At 39.6% G+C, this 18787-nt stretch overlaps 1 protein-coding gene across 1 annotated transcript in view; it reads right to left on the bottom strand.

The window, feature by feature from the left end:
* The window catches only part of MYOM3 (myomesin 3), an 89625-nt gene that overhangs the window by 42821 nt on the left and 28017 nt on the right, over positions 1–18787 (bottom strand). Inside the window, exons 6-12 of the mRNA XM_018572187.1 lie at positions 11683–11778; positions 10300–10388; positions 10028–10072; positions 7702–7842; positions 6659–6820; positions 1969–2110; positions 512–711 (exon numbers count right to left, since the gene is read on the bottom strand). Of these exons, the coding sequence (XP_018427689.1) occupies positions 512–711; positions 1969–2110; positions 6659–6820; positions 7702–7842; positions 10028–10072; positions 10300–10388; positions 11683–11778 (875 nt within the window). The remainder of the gene's footprint in view (positions 1–511; positions 712–1968; positions 2111–6658; positions 6821–7701; positions 7843–10027; positions 10073–10299; positions 10389–11682; positions 11779–18787) is intronic.

Genomic DNA, 18787 nt, shown 5'->3' with positions numbered 1-18787 from the left:
TCAGTCGAGCCGAGGCATATGCCTTCGGCTCGACTGAGCCGCCCGGCCCACTTCGGGAGCTGTAGGGCTATAGTGAATAGCCCGTACAGCAGTCCTTCGGTTCTACTGAACCGAAGGGGTCCTGGGGCCGAAGCTAACTGAAGGCTCAGCCGGAGCTACGGCTAGATCCTTCGGCTGCTTCGTGAATAGACCCCTTAGTATAGGAGCAGAACAAAGATGGTACCCTCCTTCCAGAGGAAAGCAGATAATGGAATTATGATTAATAAACTGCTTCGTGAATAGACCCCTTAGTGTAGGAGCAGAACAAAGATGGTACCCTCCTTCCAGAGGAAAGCAGATAATGGAATTATGATTAAACATGTGCTAAGAGCACACTAATCAGTTTACTAGTACTTACAATTCTGAAATTTGTGATGCATGCTGTAATATTCAATATAGACTACTTTATTGTTCACACATGTAAATGACTGTTTATATTGCAGTGAGGATATAACATGGGCTCAGAACAAACCTATTTTTCTTTCCTCCTGTGCCGGATCTCTTGTAGTCACAGGGTCACTTGATTTTGATGGATGGCTGACACCAATCTGGTTGAGTGCTCTTACTCTGAACTGATATGTATGCCCAGGAATAAGACCAGATAAAGGATATCGGCAGATCTTGGCTGGAATTTCATTGCATCTTATCCACTGTTTTGTTGCGGCATCAAAGCTTGAGGAAAGCAGAAACCATTTTTTGCAGTGTGCAATTATTGAATGCTTTTTCAATTTGTATCCCCTTACTTTAGTGTATTTCCATGAAAGTGCATACAGTATGTGTATACCAAAGTATCTTTAAAGTATATCTCAAATCCAAATGGATAAATCCATTTTGGATAAAGCAAAGAATAATTACCATCTATGTCTCATTGGAGAGATCTCCCTTTGCTTCCCTTCCTGTAGACACAACAGGAAGGTGGAGTAAATATCTCTAAAGTGAGGGAAATCCACTCTCAGATAGTCGTTACTGGAAAAAGTGTCCACGTTGGAAGATATTCCCTTTACACCTTTTCTTGTGGTGGCCTAAAATTTGGGATCTCCCCTCACTTCCCTTCCTAGAGACGATATTCACTAGGACAAATAGAGAAGATAAAACTCCGCTTGGTGACACAGCCAGCAATAAAACCCTAGAGATGTTATTCCTTCTCTATTCTACCCAAAACGTGTATCTTTACCCTAAAACAAAAATGTCATATATTGCAGCTTACCAGTTCTTAGTCCTCTTTTCGGTATAGTTTATAATTATTTATAAAACAGTGAACTGTCCTCAAGAACTGTATAGCTCTTAACACTATGGGCCTGATTTACTAATATTTATTTGTGTATGATGAATAGTGTCAGTGCCCATGCAGATAAGCATAATCTACACTCATGGATTTTATCATTTGTCCATGCTGTGCACAAATGTTCACACACATTCTTTGGCAGTTTTGGTACAAGGTTACAATTTTAAATGATGTGAGAGCAATACATTATACAGTATAAGCCCAGAGCTAGGTGTATAAACCAATTAGTAAAATGCAATATGGTTGTTCCCCCCTAGATTGGAATACAGTCTGTAGCTTAGATGGGGGGAAGGACATATAGACATCAATAATTCATGTGAAAAGCAAATTCTTGTTCTTTTATTTCATCTGCATATGATTGGATATTCAAAGTACACAGAGCTACAATTTATTGAGAGAAGATTCTCAGCTCCATTAGTCTCCATGTCCTTTGTGCATGTCCCTTCATTGTCTGTCAATATCCATCTTTCTGAATTGATTAAAGTATTTTCAAGGACACGGCCAGCAGAAAGTATAGAGATATGGATGATGGGCTTCTGGTATCTCTTACTACACCCAAAGTGAGTGTAGTAATGAAGTACATAGGCTATGCTGACACATTGAAAGAGATAATGGCAGCTAGAAAAGTTCTCATGTGTACTCACCTCTCAATGTAGTAACCACATACAGGACTGCCTCTATCATCACTTGGAGGAATCCATGATAACACTAGACAATCAATCTGTATATCGTGGCACTGCACACAGAGTGGGGATCCTGGCACACCAGCCTTCTCTGGCTCAGCATCTATTCCATAATTAAAGTGTAAAATAATACCATGGTCACTTTATAAAGCCAAAATTAAAATGTGTTTATACAAATTGTCTTCAATAACAGATAGTGTTTTATTTATTTATTACAGGTATTTATATAGCACCAAACATTTACACAGCACTTTACAGTGCACATCCACATCCCTCAACGAGCTTGCTTACAATCTAAGGTCCCTATCTCACATATAAACAGGGCCAATTTAGACAAGAGCCAATTAACCTTCCAATGTGTCTTTGGAGTGTGGGAGGAAACCCACACATGCACAGGTTGAACATGCCTTTATATTTTATTTACTTGTATCAATATTATATTCATTTAAATAAACTGAAATAAGCAAGTCTCCTTACCGATACTTTAAAGTTTTCTGAATTGATTAAAGTATGTTCAAGGACATGGCCAGCAGTGCTGAGGCTGCAGAAAAAGAGATTGAGGGCTCAATTTCTTTTTCTATTTCAAAAGGGAAATCTCAGGGGTCTGTTAAGAACCCTGATACTCCCCCCCCCCCCACACACAGTAAAAAATAATAATACAAATATATAAATAAAACAAATAAAAATAAACAATAAAAAATAATTTAAAAAACACATTCTGGAGGCGGGGGGCATGACATCACATGATGCCGCTCGTGTGCGGCATTGGGCGATCTCACACTCCTGTTGGGGGAGCGCAATTTTTTGTTCTTGCCTCGGGCGCAAAAGGAGCTAGCTACGGCTCTGCTAAGTAGATGTTAACAATGTTATGAGAAAAGGAGTAGGCATATTAGTGTGAATTAATCACTCTCACATTCCCTGGGTGATTGAAAGATCAAATTGGTGCTGCAAACAGCTATGGCTTTTTCTTCTTTTTTTACAAATGATTCTAAATTTGATGCTTAGCATCATCCTTTAATAAATACATATTGTGGATACCAAACATAGGTTTTTGTTAAACATTACAATAAAGTATAAAACATTCCATAGTGGTAAAAAAGATGGAATATCTTAATCTTAAAAACCTTCATTAAGTGGTTTGTTGGCATGTTACCTGCTGTCACAGAAAATTTTATCTGTCCTGAGATTGATCTTCGTTTGTAACATGAGATAAGAGAACTTCATATTGGGTTCATAAACCTCTGGGTAAAGAGGTTAAAGGGTAACATGGTGTCACAACTAGACTTGTGTTCTAGTGCACTAGTGTCAACATTACATGATGGGATGTCAAGGACCTCTTTTTATCATTGTAGCAGTCTCACAACTGCATGTGGTAATACTGTACATACATAAAGATAATATTCAGTATATTGTGAAATTAAAAAAATGAATTAATATACTGAAATCCATAATTACATGTATTAACCACATACATATATCTTAATACAATATTTTTACTAATAGTTGTCTTTTATGCTTGTGAGAGTCCAAAATCTACAGACTTAAATAAGGCAGTGCAAAGAACAATAGTGGTGTATGCCGTATAGTGTAATAATTACCTATGGTAACAGTAGGAGCGTACTTTCTGAAACCTGTATTATGTAACTCTTCTCTCTCATGTGCGGTGCTCATATCCAGGAAAACTGGGAGCTCAAGGAGGCATGTCCACCACAGCCCAGGCTGACAGGAAGTGGTTTGGATGATGTTGGATGTTGACAATTATTGTTGTCATTATTGTGTTTTTAAGTCAGTTCCCTTTAAAATAGATATTTCAGTTTAAGCTAGTTGCCAAGTGAGTTAAAGAAGAACTCTGGGCAAAAAAAATCTTAACTGCTGCAGTGGGGCTACCCCTGCACTGCAAGGGATAAGTGCTTATTCTGCCTAGGAAGCTAAAATAACAAAATATATACTCACCCGAACAGCAATCCAAGCTGGCTGCTAAACTAGTCCCTTCAGCCTCACTCCCCCTATATCCCAGCGGTCTAAGGTCCTGTGAGTCATCATGTTCTATACAGTGTTAAGGACATGAGGACACTGAGGGACATTCTATCGCTGAAGCAGTCCCTGCAAGAGCTACGAGTTTTTAACACATTAAGGAAGCAGATCTGAGAGCTATTGCGAGAAAACCATTTGAAGATATCAAAAGAGAGTGGCTGACGTAGACAACTAGTAACTAAAATATGTGGTTTAGGTGGAAAGGAAAGCTGAACTCCAGGCAGGAATAAAAGACACAATTAAATTAAGCTCTGTAGCTAATAATACATCCTTAAATGTATGTTTTTTTTCAATTTCAAAACATTTTATTGGTTTTACATAGCGTATCTGAGATAACAACATTTCGAATGAAGCAGTTACAAACACCATACAGACAGAGTCCAGACATTTTGTAGTGAGTGCAGACTGTGATAAACAAAGTGCCTCCTCGCAGGGAAGCCAGGCATTCATTCAAATCATATAATTAGGTCACCTCAAGGAGCCATTGCTCCAATTTCGGACCAGGACCACGAGGGGACCCGTCTGGGCTACCGCCCTCGTGTTCCAGAGCCGAAAGCAGCGCTAAACTCTGATATAACTTTTTATTAAGAATAGGGGGGAACAGGAAACACTAGGATCACACGAGGAAGGGTGGGGGTGGTAGGAAGGGCAATCGCACCAGGGACTCCGATCATCTTAGAAGTATGTAAGGCTCTCCAGCGGAAGCTCAGGGTGTGCATAAGCTATCCAAGGGGACCAGATTTTTTGGAAAGCCTTTTGGGTGTCCAAAAGGATGCTAGAGAGTTTCTCGTTTATGAAAAATGAATCTATCCTACGTTGCACATCTTCGAAAGATACAAATTGCTTTCGCCAGGCTTGGGCAATTGCCTGCTTCACTGCTAGAAGAATATACACAGCCAATTTATATTGAGATTTTGTGAGCGTCGACGGCTTGAAGTGTAGGAGTGCAAACCCTGGGTCCCTTGTTATAGATGTTGACCTCCAAGGTCGTACAGCCATTAAGGCCAATCGCAGTAATGCTCAGAGTCATTACTTGCAGTGTGGGAGCGCGTCACACCCGGACGTGGACGGCTGAATAAGTCTAACACTATGAGTACATACGAAATCAAGTTAACATAAATGAACAGTATATCTATATCTATAATCTTCGAAACTGCGGACAAACAATGGAATAGGCATCTCAGTTTTTCCCCCCCTGAAAATTTCTCAGTCAGGATTATATACACAGAAAAAGCCTAAGACGTAGGCGAGACCCATAACAGACAAATGTGCCAATTAGGTACCATTGTGTCCCATCGATAGACTATGGCCCTGCTAAAGAAGTCCTCTTCCCAGACATGAACAGGCACATGTGTGATTCGGCCGATGGGCCGTTAATAACTCGGTGGGGGGACCATAACTCAACATCGTTACCCACCCCCGGCCTCCTCACCAAGGTCGGGGTAGGGCAACGGGCAGGGGATCCACTAAGTAGGTACACCATACAATCCCCTCACATAGGGAGGGGATGTTCTATGACCACCTTGCTACCAACAACCCCTATAAGTGCGGGCCAGAGCAAATAGTATTCGGGACGGGTCAGGTAGGGGGGTGAATATGTACCGCGTCACCTGGGAAGAGGTATATCATACATTTCCTAAGGCTAGAGGGCCTACATATCGGAGCATATCTCTCCTAATCTATTTCCAGCCATCGCTCATGTTAGCCATGAACAATGGCTGGCCAGAGATGAGAACCCTGTCAGGTGAACAGCGGATACCTCAAGGACACCGCAGCCCACGTGAGAAGCACAATCAGGAAGCCTATAACATCAGTAACATGTAAGGGCCTAACAATACCCGTTGGGTTCGAAGCCGCCCTCAAATCAACCCCGCAGTCAAAATCTGTCAACGGACAGTTATCTCAACGAGACCGCGACACACGGGAATCTTGAGTGTCGTCTCCGGACGATAAACCGATCCAAAGATTTGCCCCTGTTAGGAAATTAAGAGGGACAATAAATGCGGCAGCAAGGGGCCACTTCAGCCGGCGGAGTCCTCTTGGGCATTGTGGCGGTCACGGAATTTGTCAGCTAGTTTGCGTCGTGTCTGGGGCCCTCGGTTCCACAGGGGAGACAGGTGGCGGTCCTGGGATGGATGGGGTGATTGGGACGTTGGAGTTTTCTGCTGACCTGTCATCGATGGCGTCATCAGGTGTAACGATAGAAAAGTACAAGGGGCCAATCAGGTTTTTTGCAGTGTAAGGAGTGTGCTTATAGGAAGAAAGAGCAGAATGACGGGGAAATTAGCTTATCTGTCTGCTGCTCCTCCTTTCACTAACCAGTCTTAGGCTGGGGGTGGGAAGGAGGCATGTAAGTGCCACTGAGCCACTCCAGCAGAGAAAGATCAGGTCTCCTTCCTTCGGTGGCAGATCTGTGTAAATCTTCAGAATGGATGGACAGAAATACAAATCATTTAGCATTTAAAACGGCTCCCTAACATGCATTCCATTTGTGCCTTTAGCTATTTGCCTGGAATTCAGCTTAAACTATAATAAAATCCACAAATTCATGGCATTCCACTAGAATTCATGATGGGGAACAAGTTATAGGAAAAACTGCAATTTCTAGTCTGCTCACCTCTTACAAACATATAGGTAGTTTGCTCCTGATGTCCAGATGCAGCAGGCACACTGACTGTATAGAATCCTTCATCTTCTTTGAAAGTTGGGGATCCACGTAGAGAAATTTCACAGCCCTCACAGCTTATTTCCCTGTGTTCTGTCTCTTTCAGTAATGTTTCTGAAGAAGTGAAAAGGAATATTATGAATTTATATCTTGACTTAAAAGAAATGCATGTTGAGTGAAAGACATATAGGCTGCTAAAGCTGATCTCTGCCATCTGGTAAGCGTTTTTGAACAGAAATTAGCTCTCATATTTCTTTCAGAAAGGACTTTCTTTTCAAGACAGAAACAATTGTATATCAGACTTGCATGATGTTTTCTCTAGTAATAATACAAATTTTAGGTAATCCCTAATGTAAATACAGCCAGGAGGCAGACTTCTACTGCTGTGTTGCCTCTTTAGATATTCCATAATGCTTTGGGAATCCATTGTCATTATTGATTATTGGTATTTATATAGCACCAACAATTTATGCAGCGCTTTACATCTTACAATCTAAGGTTTCCATCTCACATGCATACAGGGCCAATTTAGAGAGGAGCCAGTTAACCTTCCAGCATGTCTTTGGAGTGTGGGAGGAAACCGCATCACCCGGAAAAAACCCACATAAGCACAGGGAGAACATGCAAACTCTTTGCAGATAGTATCCTGACCGAAATTTAAACCTGGTACCCCCATTGCTGCCAGGCAGAAGTGCTAACCACTATGCCACTGTGCTGCAATGGTGTGCATTTGCAAAACAAAGCTTGTATACATAAAGGAGAAATATGAGCTTCAGTTTTAGAACAGTAACTTGTAAAATACACTTTAAATTTGCAGTCCACCAATTATAGTTGAGAAAATGTGTCTAGATCTGTCTAAATCCGATGTGTCTAGAGATATAAAGCTATAAATCTTCTTACAAAATATTAAAAGTTATTTTTCCTTGCTTTTTTTTCTATATAGAGATAATACAATGCTACAGTTTATTTTGTTGCATATAGAACAATATACATACCATCCCTAAACCACTGGACGCTTGGCTTGTGTCTCCTAAGGCTGGAGGAAACAGAACAAGACAGGGCAAATGATTCCTTCTCTCTGGTAAACACAGGCCCCAAGACACTTGTGAACTCTCCTTCATAGGCTGGCAACAAAGCTACAGAGTAAAATACAGTAGACTTTAGGCAGAATTCTACAATATTAATTTAACTTATCTATACAATGTGAAAAGTGGAATAGGTTACAACTATCCATTTCAAATCATTATGTAATATTAGGCTGAATTTCACAAGATTGGTGTCCTTAACATCTAGCCATAATACTGCATGTGCTTTTGAAAATTTGGTGACCAGGCTGTGGGTCAAATGAGTTGGCCATTAAAGGCCTGTTCACACGACGTCCGTTTTCTGTGCTGACCTGATGCGTACGATCCTGCACTAAAAATGCATCCCAATGTATCCCAATGTGTTTTATGGGCTACAGTTCTCACGTGCGCAGTCCGTTCAGCTTACGACAGAAAAAATACACATACACAAAGGGAAGTAGATGTTCCGAGAGGGCGGAAGTGACCTCAGAGGAAGAATCTGCATACTGATAGCCCCACGGCTTAAAAAAAAAAAAAAAGAACTGTCAGCATCCGGACCGAAAACGCATCAAAAACGCGTCAAAAATGCACTGCATCAGTAGCACCGCATCTGCAGATCCGCACCTGATCAGGACCTGATCAGGACCTGAAACTCATGTGGACAGGCCCTAAAGGCTAAGTCCAGTGAAGACTGATGTTTCTGTTGTGCATATTTGCTGGCAAGTCAAGTGACTCTCAGGAGCTGTAGTGGGGAGATCACTGCCATAATTAAATGTTCTATCCATTTGTAGCATTAACCTAATACTGTAAGGAACTGTGGAGTCCAAATACAAGACAGATGGACACACAGATTCCTGTAGGGTAACCCATACAATCAGGTATTCAAGTGATATCAGGAGCTGACTGGTAATTATACTATCAGGTGTACAACCTTAACAAAAATATTGCTTTTGGATAGAGTTGGCCATTGGATTATGCATTGATATAGCACTCTAAAGTAAACATGTGCCAGACTGCACACTTAATCACCTCTGTAGCTATAAGCATTGTGGAAATAAATCTTCAAAGTTCACAACAGAGTCACAGAAATTTAAATTTTCTTAAGGGCTTATTCACACAAGCAGCCAATGATGTGTGCTGTCGGGATTGGTGCCAATTCACTGAAAACCGCACATTGCATTGTACCTTTGTTGAATTGAAACCTGACACTTCTACAGATCGCTCCATAGAATGCTTACACTGTGTTTACATCAGAAGTGTATTGATATCGTGAGTGACTCACCACACTTCCTGTCAGTATGGAAGCTTGTGGGTAGGGCTGCTGTAGCCTCTCCCTATAGCAGTAGATCAGTGCTATTTCCACTGACCAGATCCAAACCCCCCCATTAATACAATATATATCTATATATATCTATATATATATATATACCTATATATATAGATACATATAGATATATATAGATATACATATATCTATATATATCTATAGATATATATATCTATAGATATATATACATACAGTATATATGTATATACAGTGGCAGAACTGCCAGGGCCGCAGCGGTCACAATTGCGACCGGGCCCTGGCGTTCCGCCACCCTGGGGGGGCCCAGCGAGGAAGAAGAGCCAACCGCAGCTTGTACGGGTGGCTGTGCGGCAGGGCTGAAGAGGCTGTCACCAGTCCCGCAGAATGTGCTGCAGGCACTGCCGGGCAGCACATTCTGCTGTGTGAGGACCCTCTCCTCTTACCTCAGCCCCCTGGACGCCGAGACGAGGAACAGGGGCCTGCAGGAGAGGGAAGGTAAGTCTGGAGGGGGAACGGGGGGAGGGCGCGGGGAAGTGTGTGGGGGGGATGCTGGTGATATTCTGTAGTGGTGACTTTTATTATAATGTATTGCTGGGACTTGTAGTCCCGCATAGCAGGTGGTAGTCTGCATTGCTGTATGATGATTATACAGCAATGAAGAATAGCCTCAACTATGTAGAACTCCAAGTGCCTGCAATGCATTACAGTGTGCATTCTCAATTCTTTTAGTGATTGTCATTAATGTAAATATCATGGAAATATCAGTTTGCCTGGTTTATGTTCATATATTGTTATCCTGTGAGAATCAGTTACATGGGTAGTGGGTGATATTAATATTGTAGGTATTCCCATTTGCCACCAGAGCCAGAAAAGTTTAGATTCCCCACTGGCTCAATTAGACTGTTTAGGTTTTTAACAAATTAATATAACATTTAGTCCTGTTTCACTCACCGGGATATGAGACTGAGTCCCAGCCTGCTTTTAATCCTTGATATTCTAAAAAAAACAGAACAAAAAAAAAAAAGAAATCAAGAGTCGCATGCAACCTATAAAAGAATAGAAAATAATATTTCTATTGATGTTGGTGAATTGATGATGGGACCCAGATAGGGGTTGGTAAAGAAACATAGAAGAGTTTGTTTTTCTAGGTTAAAAAAGTAGGAAAACGTTTTCTTTGTCTCTGCCTACATATTGATTGATCGTTAATGCTTTAAAATACTTACGTTTTACAAGCATATTAGCGAAGGAGGTTGCCTGGCCGAAATCATTGGTAGCCACAACACTGTAGTCAGCAGAATCTTCTATTGAACATCTATTCAGAAAACAAGGGACAAACACTTTTTCACACAGGGCCATGTGGGTTTGGATTTTGTTTTCCCTTCATAATAAAAACCTTCCTTTAAAAACTGCATGTTGTGTTTACTTGTGTTATCTTTGACTAATATTTAAATTTGTTTGATGATCTGAAACATTAACGTGTGACAAATGTGCAAAATAATGAAAAATCAGGAAGGGGCCAACACTTTTTCACACAACTGTATACAGTATATCTTCAATTCCAAAAAAGTTAGGACGCTGTATAAATTCTACATAAAAACATATTTTTATGTTTTTATTCACATATAGAAAATAGAAAGCATGTCAAATGTTTAAACTGAAAAAATGTTACCATTTTAAGAAAAAAAAAGGTAATTTTTTAATTAATGGCAGCAACAAACTCTCAAAAAAGTTGTAACAGGGCCTTGTTTACCACAGTGTGTGGCATCCCCTCTTCTTTTAGCAACACTCTGTAAATGTCTGGAAACTGAGGAGACCAGTTTCTGGAGTTTTGGACGAGGAATGTTGGCCCACACCTGCCTGATATTGGATTCTAACTGCTCAGCAGTCCTGGGTCTTCTTTGTCATATTTTTCATATTGACCCACTTTAAACATTTGATATGTTTTCTATTTTTTACTATGAATAAAATCTGGGTTTATGAAATTTACCAATCATTGCATTCTGTTTTATGTCGATTAAACACAGCATCCCAACATTTTTAGAATTGGGGTTGTAGAATAAGCAGTGTTGAGGAAAAGCTGGTGGTGACTGCAGAAAATTTCCAGCATGCTAAACATTTTCAGTAATTTTCAGTTCAGTAAAACTAAGAGAATCATTTGAGTGATGGTGTAAACAGTCCTGGTGTTTGTAATAGCAAGGCAATTTTCCAATCTTTCATGATTGTAAAACCTCTCCTAACGTTATATGCCGGACCTACATCTATTTGCTTATACAAAGTTGTGTGCATCATATGGATATGTGTTCAATTCACCATCTGTAAAGTATGTGTTAGATATGATAATGTCATATACCTTTTCTGTTCATCATATAGTATATTTCATATGATTTTCACAAAAATGAAGGTAGCAATACAGTGATTGCTACAGTTAAATCTTTCCACCAGATGGCAATATATGCTCTCTGTAGGTCTTAAAGCCAATGCACATGTTTAGCAAGTATGCAATAGAGCTATAAGTATAAACTGAAACCTTGTTTTCTATGCAGTCTGTCGGTTAAGAATAACTAGGTCACTGTGACCCACAGCATTTCTAGTTATAGTGATCTTACCTGCGGATCTCTAGAGTTAACATGCCATATTCATTAAGTATCCTATATTTTCCAGGAGGTGAAGTTCTCAGTTCAATAGGTTGGCCATTTTTAAACCTGAAAAAGACCTGTAGTAAATGGTTACTTGAATTGGTCACTAGACTGGAATCACTTATTTTCTAAGTTTACCAAAGAGCTGATCCCTTATTTTATCTTCTTTTGACAGTTATTTTTAATCAAACTTTAGCTGTATGCACATAGCATGTAGACATAAAATTATAACCTACATTTTAGAAATTATTTTATTAGATAGCACATTGACCAGTGATGATCTGTAAATTGTAAAACTATGTATGATAATAATAAAAAATAATAATAATATTAATAATAAATTGAAGTACCCAATAACAATTTCTAAACAATAACTTTTCATCTTTTTAGCACAGTCAGACCAATAAAAGTTTTTTGACTGATTAAACAGGTTACTGCACTTGCCACATTTTAAATTATTAAACAAGCTAGATTGGTGTGTAATATTTTAATTACTAATTGCTGTTGCCTTCTATAGTTGTCCTTTATAATAAATGTTTCTATAATTACAACCCATATCATTAGCAAACAGTATATCATCACTCGTCTGCACTAGCTATGTCCCAGCATGCTTAAAATTTAAATTTTTTAGTTTTGAATAGAGTGTGGAAGGATTAGAATCTCTGAAGGGTTTTTCCTGCTGTCTGTCTTCCTGCTGGAAGATACATCCTCTGTAATGTCCTGGGCACCATTGCCAACGAGACGAACACTGATGGGATATCCAAAATATTACAGTTTTTACCAGAACAAGTGGTAAGTATTTTGCTCAGTTTGGAGAGATCTCTAATCACTTCCTGTTGTATCTTCATGACAGGAGGTGAAGGGAAATCTCCCCAATGACACACTGACATCAGAAAAGAAACTAATAGAGGGTTTTAACCCTTCACTACTCTATCCAAAAGCTTGAGGAAGTGACTTCATGGGTCCTGAAATCTTGTATCTTTAATAAATTAAGTTAGCCAATAAAGGGTATCACTTAAAAGTAAAACTTTCAGCATTAATCAATGGATAACTTGGTGCTAAACCCTACTAAAACCAAAAAGAATACGTTTTACCATACATACACTTTAAGAATGTGAAAGGGTCTGATGCTTCCTTTGGCCATTGAGGATGACTATTGTACGCTACAGCTAATTATTGTCCGTTTAGGAAACAATCATTTGTCTTGAGCGATCAAATGTCAGATCTGAGTGCTTTTACATGGAAATAGCGGAGGGTCCTTAGTCCTGTGTATCTCTACCCAGACTGATTTAAAGCTGACACAGAGCTCCAGCACGTGAACAGAGAGGAATGGGGCAGTTGACTTTTAAGTGAACCAAAGTACAGATTCACCTTAATACATAAACATGCATGCTTATCTGATAGAAGCATACATGTTTATGGCTCTAAACATCCTGAAATCTTATGTTAACTGACCAGTAATAAATTGTATTTGCTATTTAGGGACAGGTGTGATAGGTAAACCCATAATTAGTATGTAATCAAGTCCCACAGTGCAGTGCACATTTTCCTTGTTACAGTTGACTAACTTACTGCTTCATTTCTTTGTAATATTTAATATACATGAGATGTATCCAGCTGCCCAGAGCAAGTCTTGGTATCTTAATTTAGGGTGTGGTAATATACAGGTAAGGCTGGGTTTACACCTGGGCGTTTTTCAGCGCTGATCGAATCGCTGAAAAACGCTCAAGCAGTGAAATCCCATAATTACCTATGGGCATGGTTCCCACCTGGGCGTTTTTCATTGCGTTTTGACGCGCTGAAAAACGCCCTACGCCCGAACTAGTACAGGAGCTTCTTTTGGGGCATATTTCCGTGCGTATCCATTTGTATTCCCGAGTGGGGCTCGGGGTTAACAAAGTGGTAACCGCTGAGCCACACTCGGGAATACAGCGTAGGTCTTACCTTGTCCGCGATCTCCGCTGTGTCCTCAGGCCGCTGCCATTTTCCGGGTTCCGTCCCTTGCGAGCGTCCGCATCGCAGGGGGGCGGAACCGGCGGGAAGTTTAAAAGTAAAAAAAAAAAAAAGATAGAGAAAAAAAGGAAAAAAAAAATCATACCACCAGGGAGGTATAAAAACGAGCGTCAAACGCGCGTTTCACTGAACTAAAAAACGTGCTTAAAAACGAGCTGAAAAAACATGCATAAAACGCGCTTATAGTAATGCCCAGGTGTGAACCCAGCCTTAATGTTCCTCTTTGTTTAAAACTATATATTTGCAAACATATGAAGCTGAGACCTCTGCGTTTAATATGATCTTAAAAACAGCTTTTAATTTAGGTCCATTAGCCAACTAGCAATAATGATTGCTGATGAATTTGTTTTTGTAGAGAATTACCCCACTTATATCCACCCTTTGCTTAAAAATAATTGAGAAATGTTCCTATTTTATTATGATTATTAATAAATCTACTCTTCACCATACCAAGAATCTGTCTAAAGTGTTAACAAACATGTTGACATATGGCACAAGGTCAGGCTCTACCAGCATAAGTAGAGTGACCTGTACATTTATGAAATAGTGAGCTGTACTGAGGAAGAAACAGTATCCTGAATTCTAAGTCCCTAGCTGGGTTCCAAGTCCCTGGCAGTAGTAAGTCTTAATGCAGCCAAATATTCAAAGGAATTCAATAAGGAAGTTATCGCCTAACAGAAAGCATCTTCCATGGCTGTTCACACATGAGTATCCGTTTTTTTTTTTTAAGAAACCAGGCATAAAACCATCTAAACTTGCTAATTTATGCTTAAAGGAGAACTATGAGGTGAGTGCTTTTCACTCACCTCATAGTTCTAGCCGACCTGTGACAATGAAACTGTCACAGGTCGGCTCAGTAGATCGGGAGGTGAGCGAACACATACCGGCGTTCGCTCACCTCTCGATCCTGTCACGGCTCTCTGCCGTGGCAGGGGAGGGGCTGGATTCCCCCCTCCCCTGTCCGATCCTCCAGCGCTGACTGGCGGAACGGACGGGGAGGGGGGCGGGTACAGCTTGCTCTGCCTCTAGATAGGCAGAGCCAGCTGTCAGCCACGCAGCTGGACGGATCCCGACATGATTGTCGGGATCCGCTTCAGCTACGGCGTCTTAGTATACCGTGAGCAGCAGCTCGCGGTATACTGTCGCGTCTCAGTATACCGCAAGCTGTATACAGAGCCTAGGGTGACGGGAGGATGCTAGTTTGTGTCCTCCCGTTATCCTAAGGAGAACTATGGGGAAAAGCCTTAACCCCATAGTTCTCCTTTAACAATCACACAGTACTTATAATATGCGCCAACTATGTTTTTACCATACAAGCTCATTTAGGTAAAGAAAACAAAATAACAGCTCTCTTTAAGTCATCACTAGACAATAACTAACTCAGGGTCCCGAATGCATGGTCCTGATGCCACCATAGGAAATAACACTCAGTTATTTTGAGGTCTAGATAAAATATAATCTGATAAAAGATGCAAAACAGGTACAAACTGAGCTGCTAACATGTTTCAGCCATGTTTGGTCTTAATCGAAATGGCACAATATTTTGCAAAGAACCACACTATATAGCTTATAAGAAGAGTGCCCTGCTCCTGTAACCCCTACTTACTAGAAACAGGAGGTCAGCACTGTTCTTACAATTTACATAGCATGGCTCATTGTACAAAATGATATCCCTTGATTGAGACCAAGTATGGTTGAAAAGTTTTACTGGAACTGTTTTATTGTGTTCAGTGAGTCCATATAATAACATTATATATATAAATGTGCTGGGCTAAATATTTCCCTAAAGTAAATCCAATGATTACACTAAACAGTGTCAGCTGCTGTGCTATAAATAAGTGAATTGATAAATCGCGTGCACTGCGCTACTGCTCATAAACGTGCATAAACTTCCATACAATGTGTACATTTTCATAAACACATTTTCAAACATAATAATAATAATCAATATGACAATATTCAATAATAGTCCTTTTATACTTTACTTTACTTTATACTATTAAATAGTCCTTTAATAGTATAAAGTGCTTTTGTGCAAAATCCACAATGTGACAATGATCCTCTGAAATAAAGTGCTCCAAACTCCCGATGTGTTAAGGTAACTGAGGACACACTCACCAGAGATCCATGACCATATAACTCAATGGTCAATAAACGTAATTGTGGTGAGTGTCTGTCTAGATGGGATATTCACTCTTCTGATGAAACAAATCCCCCGTTTCTTATTACACGGCAGGTGCAGCTCACTCAGCGAGGGGAGAAATCCAATATAGAAGAGGAAAATATGTGCCAAATGGTGAAGTGGTGAAATAATAACATTACCTAGTCTCGATACATGGTCTGGCAGAGTAAAATTGCACAAACAAACAATAATACAAGTGTGATCCAGCTTAATATAAATGCATTTTGCTTTGCTTCAGCTACAATTATGAATAACATTAAACTGAGCAGTGGCACTCACTGTCTTGATAAAAGTGATTAGCACAGGGTCACACCTGTGTTTTTATGATTCTATTTTATATATCTCCAGTAGAATTGCTTGGCATATGGCCATGAGAACCAAAGCAGCTTGCACTAGACATAACTTCTTCCTCTTCCATTACTACTGTTGGGTACAGTGAGTTTTGCAATTGTTCATAGGGAAATATTTTTATTACTGCTCTTCTTGAGGAATGACCCCTTAAAGTGACATTAAAACCTCAGATTTTTTAACATAAACCAATACTGTAATGTGTGCCTTACTGTAATCCATGGTAGTTTCCCTTCTCTTTGCTGCTCTTCCTTTTAAATCCTCATGTCTTCTCATGCTGGGGCAGAACTTCCCTTTGCAGCTGGGTGCCTCTTCCTGTAGTGCTGGCTCAGGTTGCAAACTTACACACAGACACCATGTAGTCATTCCAGAGACAAGGCAGTCTGCTGCAAAACAGAAGTTCTGCCCAGCATGAGAACAGATACAGATTTAAAAGGAAGAGCAGCAAAGAGAAGGGAAACAACCATGGATTACAGTAAGGCGCACATTACAGTATTGGTTTATGTTAAAAAATCTGAGGCTTTAATGTCACTTTAAGTAGCTTGGCAAGCTAACATTTCCATGTCAAGATCTGGTTCTTGGTGTATGGGGAGAGAAAACATAAGCTAGGCACCAGTCACTTTAGTCTTTTGACCTTTTGTTGCTGAACTCAGTTCCAGGAATGAGGGTTTGGGGTGCAGGATACCTAAATAGGACACAAATAGAACAGATATTCTGGTAACAGTAGGCTCTTTAGGAGCAGCCCTTTGGTAATTATTGGCCCTGTGAGAACAACCATACAGATCTATAACCCTATAAGAAAAGTTACAGTTTCTCTTGAGTAGAAGTGGATTTTTGCATCTAATAAATTAGATGGGATATTCACTCTTCTGATGAAACAAATCCCCCGTTTCTTATTACACGGCAGGTGCAGCTCACTCAGCGAGGGGAGAAATCCAATATAGAAGAGGAAAATATGTGCCAAATGGTGAAGTGGTGAAATAATAACATTACCTAGTCTCGATACATGGTCTGGCAGAGTAAAATTGCACAAACAAACAATAATACAAGTGTGATCCAGCTTAATATAAATGCATTTTGCTTTGCTTCAGCTACAATTATGAATAACATTAAACTGAGCAGTGGCACTCACTGTCTTGATAAAAGTGATTAGCACAGGGTCACACCTGTGTTTTTATGATTCTATTTTATATATCTCCAGTAGAATTGCTTGGCATATGGCCATGAGAACCAAAGCAGCTTGCACTAGACATAACTTCTTCCTCTTCCATTACTACTGTTGGGTACAGTGAGTTTTGCAATTGTTCATAGGGAAATATTTTTATTACTGCTCTTCTTGAGGAATGACCCCTTAAAGTGACATTAAAACCTCAGATTTTTTAACATAAACCAATACTGTAATGTGTGCCTTACTGTAATCCATGGTAGTTTCCCTTCTCTTTGCTGCTCTTCCTTTTAAATCCTCATGTCTTCTCATGCTGGGGCAGAACTTCCCTTTGCAGCTGGGTGCCTCTTCCTGTAGTGCTGGCTCAGGTTGCAAACTTACACACAGACACCATGTAGTCATTCCAGAGACAAGGCAGTCTGCTGCAAAACAGAAGTTCTGCCCAGCATGAGAACAGATACAGATTTAAAAGGAAGAGCAGCAAAGAGAAGGGAAACAACCATGGATTACAGTAAGGCGCACATTACAGTATTGGTTTATGTTAAAAAATCTGAGGCTTTAATGTCACTTTAAGTAGCTTGGCAAGCTAACATTTCCATGTCAAGATCTGGTTCTTGGTGTATGGGGAGAGAAAACATAAGCTAGGCACCAGTCACTTTAGTCTTTTGACCTTTTGTTGCTGAACTCAGTTCCAGGAATGAGGGTTTGGGGTGCAGGATACCTAAATAGGACACAAATAGAACAGATATTCTGGTAACAGTAGGCTCTTTAGGAGCAGCCCTTTGGTAATTATTGGCCCTGTGAGAACAACCATACAGATCTATAACCCTATAAGAAAAGTTACAGTTTCTCTTGAGTAGAAGTGGATTTTTGCATCTAATAAATGTGACCCTCTGATAGTAGTCAAAGACGCCTTGATCTGTGAGCAAAGTTCAATGTTCATTTACAACAGGGGCTGCAGAAAAAGAGATTGAGTCCTCAATCTCTTTTTCTTTTGTAAAAGGGAAATATCAGGGGTCAGTTTAGACCTCTAATATCTCCCCGAAGCCCCTAGAAGTAAAATAAATAAATAAATAAAAATTAAATATTAAATATTAAAAAGTTTATAGAAAATAAAATGTTTAAAAAATTTGAAAAAGTTAGAATAAAAAACATTTTTCGGTTTCAGTTTCGACCTGACATTTTTTTTCATTTCGGTTTTATTTTGTTTTTGAAATTTTCATTTTGGTGCACCTCTAAAATATATACATTAATGTTATTAATTACATTATTATTAATTGTAGTAGTAGTAATATTAATGATATAAATAATCTTATTCTCTTGTTCTTTTTTTGTATATAGTTAATATTTTGAACAAGTAAAACTGC

The sequence above is a fragment of the Nanorana parkeri genome, unplaced genomic scaffold (genome assembly GCF_000935625.1).
Source record: "Nanorana parkeri isolate BGI_ZX_2015 unplaced genomic scaffold, ASM93562v1 scaffold1964, whole genome shotgun sequence".
In the NCBI taxonomy this organism is placed as follows: domain Eukaryota; kingdom Metazoa; phylum Chordata; class Amphibia; order Anura; family Dicroglossidae; genus Nanorana; species Nanorana parkeri.
This window is presented reverse-complemented; position numbering and strand designations above follow the sequence as displayed.